The sequence below is a fragment of the Mus pahari genome, chromosome X (assembly GCF_900095145.1).
Source record: "Mus pahari chromosome X, PAHARI_EIJ_v1.1, whole genome shotgun sequence".
NCBI classification, from domain to species: Eukaryota; Metazoa; Chordata; class Mammalia; order Rodentia; family Muridae; genus Mus; species Mus pahari.
In genome coordinates this window covers 139,134,953-139,152,975 of record NC_034613.1, presented here as the reverse complement: position 1 = coordinate 139,152,975, position 18,023 = coordinate 139,134,953, and the positions used below count along the sequence as shown (strand labels likewise).

General features: G+C 37.5%; 1 protein-coding gene across 3 annotated transcripts in view; it reads left to right on the top strand.

The window, feature by feature from the left end:
* The window catches only part of Cdkl5 (cyclin dependent kinase like 5), a 188,164-nt gene that overhangs the window by 56,611 nt on the left and 113,530 nt on the right, over positions 1-18,023 (top strand). For all 3 annotated transcript variants that reach the window (XM_029534145.1, XM_029534143.1, XM_029534144.1), the window contains exons 2-3: positions 8,777-9,007; positions 12,230-12,264. In XM_029534145.1, the coding sequence (XP_029390005.1) occupies positions 8,944-9,007; positions 12,230-12,264 (99 nt within the window). In that variant the 5' untranslated portion in view covers positions 8,777-8,943. The remainder of the gene's footprint in view (positions 1-8,776; positions 9,008-12,229; positions 12,265-18,023) is intronic.

Here is an 18,023-nt window from a genome sequence, read left to right as displayed (position 1 = left end):
CACACACACACACACACACACACACACACACATACAGACACACACATGTACACACACACACACAGACACACACGCGCACATGCGCGCGCCTATGGAGGCTAAGGGCATCCATCCCTTGGAGCTGGAGGTAGAGGAATTGTAAGCCTCCAGAAGAAGAGCAAGTCTTCTTAAGTATTTCTCTAGCTTCCTAGCTCAGTATTCTTCAAAGTCTTGAACTCTAGTTCCTTCCATCCTTTTATAATTTTAAGGATGTTGTTGTTGTTGTTGTTGTTGTTGTTTCTTGGAGTAGGGGACACAGTAACTCGGTTCCCATTTTCTGGTGCGTGTTAGTGTACCAAAATCTAGGAAGTTCCAAGCTTTGTAAGTTTATTTTAAATTTAGTTATTTAGAATTTGGGGCTCAAAATATCATTTTGAGGTAACCTCAGTAAAAATTGATCTGTAAATTTTTTCGTATAGTTACTTTCAAAAACATTTTTAACCTCTAAGATAGCTTAAATGGTTGGTATAGTATTAATATGGTCTCTGAGTTTTTCCTGCCCTATTTTAGCTCCTTTGTTTCAGTGTGATCCCCAAAGCCTTCTTTGGAAGGCTCAGAGTATTTAGTAGGATTGGCAGTGCTGGGAAATGAGGATCAAATTGGTCTTGGATTAGTGTATTTCCTTCCTTGTAGAAAGACTGGAAAGGACACAGCAAGGTAAATGTTGGTTAGTTTGAACTTTTCACACTAGCAAGTTCTGCGGAACTCGTGTTTACCAAGTAGGTGTTTGATTTAATGATAGGAACTGAAGTTTAGAGGCTAGATTACTAAATCAAATTACTTTCTGCTATTGAGAGAGTAAAGCAGAATGAAGACCCTATTATGTGAGGGTCAGATGGTCCTGTGCAGGAACAAGTCTAAAATAGAGTGTACTCTCTTTTGCCCATTTAGCTGTGGGAAAGTCTCCACAAGAAGATAATTAGGATGGTTTGCACAGGGTTGTGCTTTCTGCAGAACTGGTTTCCTTCTATCCATGGATCCTGAGTTTTTAAGATGCTTTCAAATTGTTTGAATTCTTCTATTATTGCAAATTTAGTCATGTACCAAATTTATTCCTGTGCAATCTTCAGTGACAAAATGGTTTCCTCATTTGTATGTATAAAAACAATGCCAGGAACAAAAACAAAACTCATGATTCAACTGATTTTGTTCTCTCTTTGAACAGAAGAAAAGATCTGTTGAGATGAAGATTATAATTTCAGCAATGAAGAGAACATTCTAGGCCCAGGCAGCTTTTAAATTCGGTGCTCATACTTTATGAAATAAACTCTAAGCCTTATCTTTCTGTCAGTTCTTATAGCTACCTGCTTACTTACATATGCAGAAACAAGATTAATTCTAGAGCTGATGAGATTGCTCAGTGGGTAAAGGCACTTGTCACACAAGCCTGACTTTTTTTTTTGATCCCCAGAACCCACAGTGTGGAGGGAGAGAACAGAATTCAGTAATCTCCACACCTGTGTCTGTCTCTCTGTCTCTCTCTGTCTCTCTTTCTCTCTTAGTCTCTCTATCTCTCTCCATAAATAAATAAATGTAATATGTTTTAAATTCTCCTAATTCTAGGTATTTAATACTGTGAGACATTTGGTTATTTGTTTATAAAGTTGATGGCTAGTAACGTCAAATCTTGTCTTTGGAAGGTACTGTAGAGGGCATCTAGTTTAGTACAAGACTGGTTTCAATCAGGGACAAACTGTTTCCAGCCACCCCTTCCTGCCACCTGCTGGTATTCTCTGTGTGTTCTGCTTTAGAGATACAGGCCTTCTCTGTTCCTCAGCTCATCAAGTTCTTCTTTGTATTGCCTTGAATGCTCTTCTCATGACCCTGTGCCCATGGCTTACTTCTTTTCATAGAACAGAATATGGTTTCTCTGACAGATCACTCTCAGACCACCTATCTAAAGGACCCTTTCCTGTCATCTGCCATGACTTAATTTTTTTATAGTAATTGTCACTGTAAATTTATCATGCTTGTTTGTTGCCCACATCCCCTTAGCGTTATGAAAGCAAGAGGCAGGCTGGTATTCACCAGCTTATCCCAAAGCCTTTCCTACCATCAGATGGCCCGTTGGAGGCATCTGATAAATACGATCAATGTGAACAGAATAAATATGACTGGTCCTTACCTAATCACTACTGCACTGAGATCTCTCTCTCTCTCTCTCTCTCTCTCTCTCTCTCTCTCTCTCTCTCTCTCTCTCTCTCTCTCGTGCGCTTCCTTTTTCTCAACAAGTTCAGATAGGATGTCAGTTATTTTTCATAGAAGACAAACTCAGTTTCTTCATTAGCTTTCTCACTGGGTGTGATTTGAGGAGTGTGATAAACTCTGGTTTATCTGTCCCTAAGAATATTTTGGCTTTGTTAACTGTATCTAGCAATAGACATAGTAAACTGTGTGGAACCTAATCCTAAGTGACAGAAAGGACATAGCATTTTTGTTTAAGTCATTAATGCAGTACTCAATGTTTTATTTTCAATAAGAATTCTCATTTGCATCCAAATAAATGGTGAAGAAACTAAATATATATGATGTCTTAGGGTCATTGTGAATTCTTAAGAACATGTTTTATGATTGAATATAGCAGCATAGAAATTCCAAAACCACAAATATACAATACGGAATAATTACAAGTAAATCATCAGTTAAGCCAGTAATTAAATAGAAATGACATCTCTGAAAGACCATGTTAGTATGTGTCTCTTCTACATTTCGCTGCTCCCTAGAGGTAATTAATATCCTGATTTTTGTAACAAACATATAATCACATATATGCCTACATGTTATGGTTTGTGGCTTAGTTTTTCTGTTTTAACATCGTACATAAAAGAAATGAGTTTGTTTTTATTAGTTTTCTGTTATACAACAAGTTGCCACTATTGTTCCTCTAAAAATCGCCGATATGCTTTAGCTCACAGTTCTGTGGGGGCAGAAATACACCCTGGCATGGTTGACTTTTCTATTCAGGACATGATGAGGCTGACACTCTGCCTCTTGTATTTTTTTTTCTTTTAGTAAATAGGCTCTCTCTCTATAGTCCCAGACTAGTCTCAGACTCAATTCTCCTGCCTCACCTTTCCAAATGCTGGGGTTACAGGTGTGTTCATAGTCTACCATATCTAGCTTAAAACAAACACACAAATGAAAACAAAAAACCAAGAAAAAATGTAGATTGTAACTTTGATTTCCAAGGCCCAACTTTGTCCTTTTTTTAAAACCCACTTAAATATGTTTCCTATTTTTGGAATTTCTGGCATGAATGATTTTTCTATATTGCATATATTCATTTTAACCTTGAGATTGGTGCTTAGTTATTTGTTTTAAGTTTCTGCATTTTTTGATGTATGTATATCCGACTCTTAGTTTTCATTCTTCTTTAAAAACAAACACTTGTTTTATATAGGTGTATCTTACATATGTGGAGGTCAGGGTCAAGGCAATCTATAAAAGTGGTTCTTTCCTTCCATGATGTGGGTCCTGGGGATTGAACTCAGGGTGCCAAATGCCTTTACCTGCAAAGGCATATCATCCTCTGGCCCCTGACAGTTTCCTTTTCTAAGTTTTGATTTAGCTTCTTGCCATAAATTTGTGGCATTATAATTTTTAAATGTTAAGACTTCTTGTTTGACTCACTAATGGGATATTTTGGGCATTACTAACTTCCAAACATATTAATATTTTTCAATTATTTCTTTACTGTTTCGCTTCTTCCATGTTTTAGGTATGGAGAGAGAATGCCGTCTGATTTCAGCCCCTGTAATTTGGTTTGAATTACATTATGGCCTAACATACCATCCGTTATAAATGTGTATATGCTAGAGAATTAGAGAAAAAGTATTGTGTAGGTAACTTGGTGTTTTTAGAAATCATCTAGGATCTTCTGAATGCTGACACCTTTCTTTCTCATTGAGTTCTTGCATTATTCTCTTGTTTTGCTATTCTAACTCACTGAGTTTTGTCTCTCACCCTTTGGACCAACCAGTCATCAAAATGCTTGCCCCCCCCCCTTTTCTACCTTAATCCTGCAGTTATTTCCTGGGCTTTCCAGATCATCTGACTCTTTGCGACCCCTGTGAGTCCCTTGCTTTCTCAGCTATCTGTTTAGCTCTTGCTTGTGGGTTCTCACTTTGTATTTCTTCTGCCTGGTGGTGTTTCCAGTCTATCCACTATAAATGAGAAATGATTTGTGACACTAATACCAGGTCTAGATTGGTGCTATTTTCCCCTAAGATGAGCAGTGACACCCCCAATCTTCTTATGGACCCATGTTAGTCCAAGGTACATTTAGAGGTTCTATCTAGATCTCTGGGATGACATAAGGCCATAGTTCTGCTCTGTGCAAAGGCTGACATATTGCTGGTTTCCTTTGTCTAGAGATGGTAGCTAGCTCTTTTGGGCTTCAGTTTCAAATGACTAGTGATGTACCAAGCTTTGTCCTTTTGAAACACCCTTGACTTTGATATTTGTGCCCCTATATTAGTAAGGGTTTCATAAGCAACCTGTTTTTCTTTCATTTTTCCCTGATTTCTTCAACTTGCAAAAAGGATCAAAACAGTTTAGAGTGGTTTGGGCTACTTCTCCTGGTTCTATTCTTTTGCATTGATTTGAACCAGTTACTTCTTTATAATCTTTAACTATCATAGCTTTCAAGTTCTTTTTTAAAAAGTATTCCCCCAGCATTTGTATTTGTCCTCAAAGACACATTTCATCCAAGTTACATAATTTGCCGTTAACAGAAGCTAAAGTGTCTTTGTCTTCATCCCATTTTTTTCGCTTTTAAGATTAATCAGTGTTATTCAGCTAAATTTGGCAGCTTTTTTTGCCTCAGTATGAATTCTGATAGTTAAAACACAGATTTTGACACCTATGGTATGTATGTACTGGCATATTTAAATTGAGGTCCTCAGTTTACCTTGTTTGGCTTGCTACAGAGACTAGGCAGTAACACATCTGTATCTCTTGCTGTGGACCAGTATTCGGTGCTGGGTCATCTCAGTGGAGATCATTTACTTGTTACCTCAGTTCCCTTGAAATAAATTATACTGTAATTTTCAGAAGAAAGGATATTTAGATGTTTCCTGGATCTTTCAAACCAGCCTTAGGAAGTGAAGATTATCTCTCCAAAATATTCTGAGCATCTTTTAACTAAACACGCATCTTCACTGCAATCTCAAACATCACAATTTTTCCTCCCTCTGTACAGTGAGAAGCTCTATGGGAGTGAGAGCCTGGACTACTTAATTCACCACAGCCTTGTGTGTCTTTTCAATCAGTTCATTAGTCTGTATGTATGATGCATATTGTGTGTGTTTACCATAGGGACGTGAGAGTAGAGGTCAGAGGTCTGCTCTTTCCATCACTGGGTTCCAGGGCTCTGAACTTCGCTTGTCATGCTTGTGTGGCAAGTGCTTTCCAGTTGATCCATCTCCCCAAGATCCTTGTGGACCTATTTACCATTTCCCTGAAACATGGGAGATAGCCTCAAAATGAAATTTTAAATAAATAATAGAATGTTTGACCTTTTTTCCCAAACTGTAACATTGTAAGACAGGTATCTGAACATATGCCTGTGATCCCAGCCCTTGAGAGACCAAGGAAGGAAGATTGCCATGAGTTTGATGCCAGCCTAGGCTATAGATTTTGTGACGCCCCCTCCATTTAAAAAACAACAACAAAGGATTGTAACATATTTTTTACTGACTATAATAGTACCCCCTTAAAGCAGTGGTTTCAATCTATGGGTCAGTACCCCTTTGACAAACCTATCTCTAAATATATTTATATTACAATTCATAACAGTACCAAAATTACAGTTATGAAGTAGCAAAAAAAGAATGTTATGGTTGGGGGGGGCACTAAAACATGAGGAACTGCATTAAAGGGTCACAGCATTAGGAAGGTTGAGAACCACTCACTGCACTAGAGAATTGTGTGTAGGTGGAAGAAACATGTTTTAGTTTTCTGAAGAAAGTATAATGAAAGGTGGTCAGTGTGATTGGAGCCAGGATAGCCACATAGGGAACTAGAAGATGTTCTCAGAGAATGGAGTCAAGGCATGTGGCTTACAGATGGACTTCAGCTTTTACCCTTGATGGTGTGGGAAGTCATTCTATAGTTTGCAGTGAGATATAACATGATCCAACCTACTGAATGTTACTCCAAGTCCTATCAGGATTGTAAGAAGTTGGAGGGATATTGTAATATTGATTTTACTTATTCTTTGTGTTCATATCTGTCTGTTCCACTGTCTTTACTTGCCTCTGGTGGCACAGCTCTGTTAGAACTCTCAGTATATTCTGTATTCAGTAAACCCCCCTCCCTGGCCTGACTTCCATTCTTTTTTTTTTTTTATCCTTATAAAGGAGTATTACTTCTACTTGTAACTCTACTCTTCCATGCAGATTTTGTTTGTGCACATGAGTGCAGTACCCTCAGGTGGCCAGAAGAGGGCGGTGGGTCTCTTGGAAATGAACTTGTAAGCATTTGTGAGCAAACATGTAGGTGCTAGGAACCAAACATGGATCCTTTGCAAGAACAAAGTTCTCTGAACTACTAAGCCATCTCTTTAGGTCCAATATATTTAATTAAAACCAAAAAGAGCTGTATCTGATAATTTACATTATTACCTGGTTGCAGGTATTCTTTTTTTTTTTTTTTTTTTTTTTGAGCATCTCACTGTGCAGACCTGGCTGGCCTTGAGCACACAGAGATCTGCCTCCTGGAGAATGCTGGGATTGAAGGGGTGGTTCACTATGCCTGTCTGTTGCAGGTTCTGTATGGTTGCAAATCTTCATCAGGATAAGAACATTTAAATATCATTCAATTATGCATATTCTAATTGTTTGGAGGTCTTATCCTAGTTTACATTTCCACCATCGTGTTTGCAAGAACACTTCCTGTCAACATATCATGTGAAGTACCTTTTTAAAAAACTTTTGTCCCCTCACAATAGTCACAAGCATTTACATTTTGTTTTTCTTTGACCTTGAACTCATAATCTGACCAAAGCTAGGTATGAATTTCTTTTCTTTTTTGGTTTTTTGAGACAGGGTTTCTCTGTATAGCCCTGGCTGTCCTGGAACTCACTTTGTAGACCAGGCTGGCCTCGAACTCAGAAATCCACCTGCCTCTGCCTCCCGAGTGCTGGGATTAAAGGCGTGCGCCACCACACCAAGCTCTAGGTATGAATTTCTGATCCTCCTGCTTCTATCCCAAGGGCTGAAATTACAGTCATGTACCAACATACCTGGCTAGATTTAGGCTTTACATTTCTGGTAGAATTACCACAGAGATAGTGATGTATTATGTTCTATCAGGAAACATATAATGTTGGTTTCTTTCATTCTTGACCATGTTACTTTGACCACTTAATTATGGTTGTATTGGGCAGAATTCTTCACTTTAAAATTGTACTTTGTTCTTTTGTAATTAATAAGTACCTACCTTGTGGGTAGATAGTTTGAGATAAGATAGTATTTTTCCTGTAACTTTCAAGTATAAATTTTAGCACATATTGATGACACTTGCTAAAGTAATTATTTCGAGAGTGATTGCTACGTGGAGATTTTGTAATTCCATCACTACCTTTATTATTTGTTATAGAACTTCATAAAAAGCTTTGCCTGTATTTATTTATATTTATGTTTTTATTTCATTCTGCAAATTATATATATATATATATATATATATATATTTTTTTTTTTTTTTCCCTGTTGCCAGTATGAGTCAGTTGAGCTTGGCTCCTAAGATCATTTGACATGCTCTGGTTGTTCTTCAGGCATTTTCTTACTTTCTGGCTCTGCACTTTTTCTGCCCTAGTCTTAAATTAGTCACTTCTTCAAAGAACTGGGAGTCTTTTCATTAGAGTATGTAGTGTGCTCAGAGCTGTTGGTGTGCCATTATGTGTATGCTCTCTTAGGGCATAGATCTAGGGAATATGTATATGTGAGAACATAAACATTTACATCATTTTCTTACCCTTTCATATCGAATTTCCCTTTTGTGGGACTAAGAAATGGAGATCTAATTCCTGCCTGGAGAAGGTAGGGCTTATAAGGCCCCACCCTGAGCAGAGGAGCCATTGGCAGTTGATAGACACCATCAGTTTTCTTCAGGGATGTGGCCCATGGTAGGTTGTCCATGTTCCAGTGGCTAGCACCCTATACCCATGCACATACTGGCTAAACTAATTGGACTCTGGGTTATTAAAAAGAAAAGATAAGAAATTGGGAGGGGGAAGTGGTAGAGGTTTCATTTAGTGTATACTTACCTGTTTGGTCCAAAACATAGATAAGGAAGTTTCTTGTCATCTGGGTATAATGACACACACCTTTAGCCCCAGCACTTGAACATACTGGAGTCAGAGACATGTGAACTTCTGAGTTTCAGTCAGGGATATATAGATAGTGAGACTATCTTTAAACAAAATGGTTCTATCACTATTGAAGAAAAAATGTCTAAGATCTAAGTATGGTTGAGTACAATGTTTGTTGTTATTTTTAGAATGAGGATTCTAGGTAAATTCCTATTTTCAAAAGTTAACTGGTACTTCTTTCCTTAATAGTGGTCATGGTATTAACTTTAAACTAAGAGGTTCATTTCATTTGAGGTTCTTTCTTCCTACTTTCATCTACAGCATATGAAGCATTAACACAGATAAAGAAAACATTTTAAGAAGGGTAAGATAGGTTGAGTATTGTAACCTGACAGTAATGGTGCTTCATTGTGTCTGCTCTTCCAGGGACTCATTTAATACTGCACAGTTGATCAAATGTATGAAGGTTCCTTGCCAACCATCGAGAATTTCTTCGTTGGGACATTTTTCCCCTGTTTACTAAATAACTTGTTTAGAAGTGTCTTTTTTGGTGCCATGTTCTGTGGCTCGCATCAAAAGAGGAGTTTGTCTTCATGAAGATTCCTAACATTGGTAATGTGATGAATAAATTTGAGATCCTTGGGGTTGTCGGTGAAGGTAAGTTAAAATTTCACGTTTGAAGTTTGGAGTACTATATCATTTTATACATCGCCAAAATTTTTATTCAGATCCTCTTAGCTTATCAATTCAGATATGCACATAAATGTACAGTAGTTTTTTAAAAAAAGCCTGTTCTTCAACTATGTGGGTCTTATTCTCCAAGTGGAAAACATTTAAAAACCCTTTAAAGTTTAATAGATATTTTTTGAGACCAAGTATCTCAGTGTCACTTTTGCTGTCCTGGAACTTGTTCTATAGACCAGGCTGGCCTTGAACTCAGAGATCCACTAGCCTCTGCCTCTGGAGTGCTGGGATTAAAGGCATGCGCCACTATGGCAATCAGGTATTTTTAAAACTGACCTGATTTCATTCTCTTCACTAGCGTGGTTTCCTTAGTCTATGTATTTTTGTTATTACATTTTTTATCATCTGAGCTATTTTTTAAATACCTGAAAATTCATTTGTATATGCGAACTTTAATTACTGTGTAGTAGACAAATGGATAAATAACTTTTTTTTCCTTTGAGAATGACAGACCATAGTTTATGAGTTTTCAAGTAATGGTTTTGATTATATTTTAATGTCTTAAATTAGTATGCATGGAATGGTTTTAATGCCATTTATTTTCTTTCCCTGTAGTGTATCACATGATGCTTTTATGACCAAAGCTATTATTGATTAGATAAAATACAATTCAGTTTTCAAAAATTGACTTCTAGAAAAATAATGACCCTTTCTTTCTTGCTCAGTCATTTGAGATAGCTTTACAGAAATTTGTAAAAATGATTTTAGGGGCTGGAGAAATGTCTCAGTGGTTAAGAGCACTGACTGCTCTTCCGATGGTCCTGAGTTCAAATCCCAGCAACCACATGGTGGCTCATGACCATCTGTAATGAGATCTGATGCCCTCTTCTGGTGCTTCTGGAGACAGCTACAGTGTACTTAGATATAATAATAAATAAATCTTTTAAAAAATGATTTTAGATGAGTATCAGGGGAAACGGGTTCTTAGCATTTAAAAAAAACAGATGTTACAAAAAATTTTGGATTTTAGGTTTTTAAAATTAATTTTGAATTTCAAGTATTGAAAATTTTGTACAGAGCTCTTTAAGATTTTAATATTAGATTGACAATTTTTTAAATAAATAGAAATAATGAGAATCTGATTATTAATTAGGTGCTTGTTTCAAGGTCTGAAGTTCAAATCACACCAAAAAGTGGTCCTCCTCCCTTTTCATCTCATCGTTGATATTACACAGCAACAAGTTATTCTCAGTCTCTTAATTTTTTGAAACAGGGTTTCTCTGTGTATCTTTGGCTATACTGGAACTTGCTCTGTAGACCAGGCTGGCCTCAAACTCACAGAGATCTGCCTGCCTCTGCCTCCTGAATGCTGGGATTAAAGGCATGTGTCACCACCTTGCTGTAAAAAATAATTTTTAAACACTGCTTTTTAAGAACTTATTTTCAAAACTATTGCAGTTAAAGACTCCTGCAATAAAGGGAAGAGGGTAGGTAGAGTGTAACAAAGTTGGAATGTTCCAAAGTTTGGATCTGACTGTCTAGATTATAACCTTGTTTTGTTTTTTGTTTGTTTGTCTGTTTTAAGTATGTATTAATGAAAATCTTAGATATTGGCTCAGGTTAGCCAAAATTACAAGCCTATCATTTATAAATTAGAATCTGTTGATTGTAATTATGGTCTGTCATTCTCAAAGAAAAGAAAAGAAAAGTTATTTATAGCCAAACATTGTCGTTTTACTTTTTCTTTGTAAATTAACTCAATTGGTTGAGTTTAGGAAATGTACCTGTCAAGCATGCATTACTGTAGCCTACACTATGCATTTTGACCACCTAGAAAAGTTGCTGTGGACTGTTTCCTGGTGATTGCGAGTGAGTTAGAATGGTTCTAATCGCTGGTTTCATCTTAGCCATGATTATTAGACTCATGCCTCTTCACAAGAAATAAAGGAGCAACTTTAAGAGACATAGCTCCCAATTTTGTCTCACTCAAGTCCACCTTCTTATAGTGGCATGCAGGATTTGCCTGTCTGCTAATAACAATGTTTGTAGTGTTTCTTCAGAGATCCACCATTGCATGTATGTTATGTCTTGATTCTTTTAGTTAGCTGTTTCACATTGTAACTTTAACCTCCATTTCCTGGGTACTTTCCTGCCAAGGTACTGTTTCTTTATTCTTCCTCTAGCCAGGTGAGCTTCCCACTTACATAACAGGATGAGTAACTCAAGAGATCATGTCAGAATAAAACAGAAAGTGGCAGTGCTTGGGACCGATGCAATTTGTACTGGTTTTTAAAAAATTTATTTATTATATGTAAGTACACTACAGCTATCTTCAGACACATGGGAAGAGGGCATCAGATCTCATTACAGATGGTTGTGAGCCACCATGTGGTTGCTGGGACTTGAACTCAGACCTTTGGAAGAACAGTCAGTGCTCTTAACCACTGAGCCATCTTTCCAGCCAGCATCTTGTTCTGTTCAGAGGGATTTCTGAGGCTGGTAGTTTTGGGGTGTGTGGAGTGGGAGACTGAACATAGAACCAGTGACCATGGAAGAAAAGCACTATACCACTGAACTTCACTCCTAGCTCCAACCTATAGTACTTTGCCTGTTAGTATATTACAGTGTTCTAGAAAAGGCTATACTTGGCTCCTGGGATAGAGATCTTATTTGAGTAGGCTCTGTGTTTGACCTTACTCTTGTGAAACTATTAGCTTTTAAGTTTTAAGTTTCCTAGAACCTATTGAGTTGACTTTTATTTGATTCAAAACATGCATTTTTTGAGATGTCTTGCTGTGTACCCCTGTTTGGCTTGGCACTCACTATGTAGTTGGACTGGGCTTCACACTGATGGCAGTCCTCTTGTCTCAACCTGGTAAGTGCTATAATTGCAGTGTGTACCACTGTACCCAGTTCACATAGCCTCACAGCCTTATGGTGTGTGTGTTTTGTTCGATCCCATTTTGCTTAAAATAACAAATGTGTGTAGTTTTTTTCTTAGAAATGATTTGTCTATACTCTGGGTTTATACAAAAACACATGAGACCCCTGCTCTATTTGTATGTGGCTTATGATGCTATCACTCTAGAATATTGTCATAGATGTTGTTATTCTAACATATACTCATAAGCAATATAAATATAGAACTATAGTTCATATGCATATCTCTGATTGCTTACTTCTTTTTAATTATAGGAGCCTATGGAGTTGTACTTAAATGCAGACACAAGGCAAGTACATGATTTTTACACGGAAAACTATGTATGCATTGCAGCTGTTTTGAAACTGAAGCAGTGTTCTTTATATGTGGGCATATAATTAAAGTTGTCTGGTTCTGGTAGTGATGGTTAGTGAAATAGAATTGATATGTAAACATGGAGAAAAGGTAACTTTTGGGATAAATTTGATCATGGTAAGTGACCATTACATTTTAATTTTTATTTTCATACTGTTTTTAAGTCAATCTATTTATGTATAGGTGAAAGTTGTGTAGTCGGAAGAAAGAGGTTGGATGGAAGGAAGCAAGACAGTATCATATTAAATTTATATGCAGTTACACATAAACGAGGAGCTTTGTTGTGGGGTTTTCACGCAGACCTAATTGATTACTTGATGGAGTCCTATCTAGGTTTTGAAAGGTAGTGAATGGGTAGGTATTTGGCTGTGTACAAGGGCTTGGGATAATAATGTATGATTATGGGTGTTGGCTCTAGTTGATCACTCTCAAAGTCAATCATACAGGTTTTTGACTTCAGTAACCATAAATTATTCATAGTCACTTGAGGTTTCATAGCTGCTCCTTGGTGAATGCATCTTGCTCAGAGACTACATTTCTATGGTATTCTTATTTAGCCTCATGTTATTGTGTATTAACTTTAAGATCAAGGCTTTAATATTATGCATTTTTTTCCTTTTTAGTGATGTAGTTTGAATCTGAAATGAGTTCAACTATTGGACTCAAGATATTATCATCCATCTGTAGTAATTAATATATATGTAAATAATGAAAGCTTTTCCTTATAAATACCTGCTACCTTTTGATTTTGGAATCCATTACCATATGGGTTTGTGTTTTACATCATGGATCTATTTTAATACAATGATTTCTTAATTCGTGAATTTAGATATTTGAATTACTTTTATGTTGAAAATATCTGCAGATCTTTGTCAGTAACTAAATCTCAAAAGTTGCTTGAATGCTACTGGCTCTTGATTAAGGATGATTAAGGATTCAAAATACATGTAATCAAAATAAATTTAGTACACTGAATACCTCGTTAAGAAGTATTACTGTAGTTTGAAATTAAACAAATGGAAAGTTCCTTAATGAAATGCTCTTCTTTTAATGAGTTTCCTTGAGTTATAATAAATTTCCAAAGCTTAAAAAAAGAATTCCTGGGTGGGTATTACTTGTGAAATATAGGGTGATAGTTTCTAAGTTAAAGTTAACTTTTTTGAGAATGTAATACTTCCCTTTCTGTGATGACTCGGTTTTGTACAGCATTGCAAATAGAAGCATCAATGTTTAGTTGTGGGTTTTACTTTATTATTGTTTTTTGAGACAGGGCCTCAAAAATCCCAGGCCAACCTCAAAACTCACTATGTAGCCAAGAATGCTGGCATTGAACTTCTGATCTCTTGCCTCTAGCACTACAGTGCTGGGATTCCTATTATGTGCCACCACAGCCTGGTTATGCAGGGTTGGGGATTGAACCTGGACTCTTATGAATATGAGGCAAGAACTCTATGAAGTAAGCTACATCTGTGCTTAGCTAGTGGTGGGTTTTAAACCATAAAGATTTAGGAGATCCAGACATGTCTAGAACACACACACACACACACACACACACACACACACACATTATTTGCTTATGATTTTTATATTTATATGGTTTAAATATTTTTTGCTAGCCTGTCATTTATTAACCTAAATTTAGTCATTTTTTTGCTTGTTTTTGGGGGGGGTGAGGAGTGGTTTGAGAAAGGGTCTCTTGTAGTCTAGGCTGTCATTAAACTTCCTATATAGCTAAGGATAACCTGGAACACCTCATCCTCCTGCCTCGGCCTTCCAAGAAGTGAACTTATAAAGTATGTATCATCATACCCAGCAAGATGTGATTTTATTTGCAGAAACCTCAAGAGCCAGATTTTAAAGTAACTATTTTCTTATAGGTTACAAGGGCAAGAGAACTATGGTATATTCATCCTTGTAATTCAAAGGGTTGTATACAATAGCCAGTAGAGATCACATTTCACATTCAGAATGGGTTTCCCAAAACCAAAGGATGCCCACTCCCGTCCACTTTCCTTTAGTCCTATATTGCTGGTACTATATATTAGCCAAACCAAGTATATATTAAAACAATATTCTAACAAACAAGTAAATGGAAAGGTAAAAACAATATTCCAGCTAGAGGTATAGTGCATTTGGTAAAGTACTTACCTGGTATATAGGAAACCCTAGGGTTTATCTACAGTACAGCATAAAACAGCATGGTGGCACACACCTGGGATCCCAGCACTTGGGAGATGGAGCCAGGAGGATAAGGAGTTCCTGGTTCAAGCCAGTCAGCCTGAGCTTGTATCTAAAAATTATCTTTTCCTGCTCTTCACTAAATGAGAGGTTCAGATTAGCATTCAAAGTATTGTTGCTTTCCCCTTTTAATGCATCTAAAAAGATTGTCACAGGATGGAAAATTTAAAGCATAAATTAGGCCCTAACTCAGAATAATATGAAACTCATTTTAGCATCGGCAGCTGTTTAGCCATTTGACTTGTTAGAGTATATCCTTTTCCCAACTAAAATCAGACCTTCAAATCTATGCTCCAATATATAAAAATAGGGAATCCGGTGTGCCTCCTGGGATTTATGCTTTAGAATCAAATGAACAGATTGCTATGGAGTTCATGTTATAGGTAAAATATATGTGATCTTCATTATTGTGTTCATTATATAAGAAGAATTGTGCCAATATATTTGTATATCAACATTTTAGTAAGATGCTTAAAATTTTAGGTATTATGTCTCTATGTATATAGTAGGTTTATTTTTAAGCATAGATCAACTATTGTTAGGTATTAATTATATAATAATACATATTATAGTATACTTAAATATTATATAATTAAGTGGTTCATAATATATCTCTAAGCATGTATGAAAAAAGCCACTTTAGGTCCTGTATACTGATAAGAGGTTTAGAGGTCAAGTATGTTTTGTCTTTTCTGAACATAGTATGATGAGCAGGGCAAAAACTATACTTTCTTTTTAACTATTTTTTATGAAGATGGGCAGATAGCTGGCAGGAGAATGAAGGTCCCAAAGCAGGCTACTTTGGGCAGAGGACTCACCAAGTAGGGAAGATGGGTTGGGGAAAGGAAGCTAATCTGTATGGTTCAGGCCCTGCACATCTAATGACAGGGATCGCAGGCTGCTTAGTGCAGCTTGGGATGCGCCAGAGGACTCGGAGAGCAGGGAAGTTGGACGTGGGGAGGGAAGCTTACCTGTGTGGTTCAGGATCCTCAGGTCTGATGAAGGTTGGCAGAGTTGGCAGGAAAATGGAGGTCCTAGACCCTCCCCCCCACATATGTAGCAGATGTGCAGCTTGGTCTTCATGTGGGTCCTGAACAACTGAACCCCAATAGCTGTTGCCTGTCTGTGGGATATGTTCTTTCAGCTGGGCTGCCTTGTCTGGCCCCAGTGGGAAAGGATGTGCCTAGCCACACAGACTTGATGTGGCAGGGTGTGTGGGCGGGGATACTCAGAGGGGACCCACCCTCTCAGAGGAGAAGGAGAGGGGGAAGGATTGTGGGAAGGGATGACCGGGAGGGGGCAGTGAGTGGGATGTAAACTTAATAAATGAAAAAATGATTTAAAAAGCAATCATTTGAGATTATAATTACATCATTTCCCACATTACCTTTCCTCCCTTCTAACCCTCCCATATGCCTCTTTGTTTCATTTCAAATTTATTGTCTCTTTTTTTTCACTAGTTGTGTGTGTGTGTGTGTGTGTGTGTGTGCGCATGTGTGTGTGTACTCCTAAATACATAAATACAACTTTCTTGGTCTGTATAATGCTTATTGTATGTATTGTATGTTTTTAGTGCTGATCATTTAGAATTGAATAACTAATTGGTGTGTTCTTTAGACTTCAGTACCTAAGGCTTAGAGGTATCTTACAGGAGACTTTGTTTTCTTGCTTGCTTGTGATGTGATACATCATAATGTGCATGTAGAAGTCAGAGGACTATCTGCAGGAGTAAGTTCTCTCCTGCTACCACATAGGTTCTGGGGTTTGGAGGCAAGTGTTTTTGCATCCTGTGCTAGTTCACTCTTTTTAGCTTAGCGGTTGAAATGTTGCCCAAGTGAAAAATACACCTTGTGCTTTTTTTGATAACTTCCATTTTTTGTTAAGTGTACACATTGACATGTATATGAAAAAGTCTTAATGACTACTAAGCTTCTGCTTATAATGACTTAAAAGTACTCATATTTGAAAGATATACCATTTTTTACCTTTGCCCTACACAGATACCTTGGTGGTTTTCTTTTTATTCATATATATGTGATTCCTCCTGCCACTCCTCTTTCCCTGAGGGCCAGAGTTGAAAATGTTAAAAACATAAACCCTGTTATACACACCACATATTGAGCACTGTCATATGCTAGACACTCTGCAGATGTTCCAGTCTCAACAGTTCTGGTTGTGTCCCCATTTTACAGATAAGAAACCATTAAGTAGAGAAACCAGGCTTTGTTCTGCTTCTAGAAGTAGGTAACTTGAGAAGGAAATGGAGTTTTGAAAAGATAAGATGCTTACAAGAGGGAGTGCAGAGCTGAATGAATGGGCTACTGAAAATGTTGCATCTTAAGAAGATTAGGGGGGAAGGAAGAACTGGAAAGAGAGTATTAACAGTAGTCTAAAAATTATAGAAGGACCTATGATGAGGCTTGAGAGGTGAACAAATCCATGTGCTACAATGAGCCACGTAGCGCATTGCCTATAAGTGAAATGGGCACACGATATTTTTTAAAAAGTAGACATTCTAGAATGTGCTGTTTTCCTCTTTCATGTTTTAAAAAATGTGATTGTAATAGGTAGTATATAATTGATTAAATATTCACTAGTTGTGCTCACTAGTTTTATATCAACTTTACACAAGCTAGAATCATCACAGAGGAAGGAGCCTCAGTTGAGAAAATGCCTCCATAAGATCAGGGCATTTTCTCAATTAATGACCAGTGGAGGAGGGCCCAGCCCATTGTGGGTGGTGCCATCCCCAGGGTGGTGGTCCTGGGTTCTATAAGAAAGCAGGCTGAGCAAGCCATGGAGAGCAAGGCCAGTAAGCAGCACCCCTCCATGGCCTCCGCATCAGCTCCTGTCTCTGAGTTCCTACCCTTAATGATGGTGAACTAAGTTGCTTTTGGTCATGATGCCTCATCACAGTAATAGAACCCTAAAACACTAGTAACAAATATCTTTGTCTATACCAAGAAGACATTCTTAGTTGTTCATTACTCAATTGTCACAGTTTATCGTTTGTCATAAGGCTTCCTTGTTGGCTTTTAATGTTTTTATTTTTAAGATAAGGGGTGTAGTGGTTTGAATGAAAATGGTCCCCATAGACTCATACTGAGTGGCATGATTAGGAGGTATGGCCTTGTTGGAGTAGGTGCAGCCTTGTTGGAAGAAGTATGTCACTGAGGATGTACTTTGAAGTCTCAGATGATTAAACCAGGCCCAGAGTCTCTCTCTTCCAGTTGTCGGAGGATGTAGAACTCTCAGCTTCCTGTCTTAGCCACTTGAGTGCTGGTAGTACAGGCTTGAGCCAACTTTTCTTCTTTCTTTTTCCCTCTCTCCATCTCTCCCTCCCTTCCCTGCCCTTCTTTCTCTTCTCTTCTCTTCTCTTCTCTTCTCTTCTCTTCTCTTCTCTTCTCTTCTCTTCTCTTCTCTTCTCTTCTCTTCTCTTCTCTTCCCTCCCCTCCC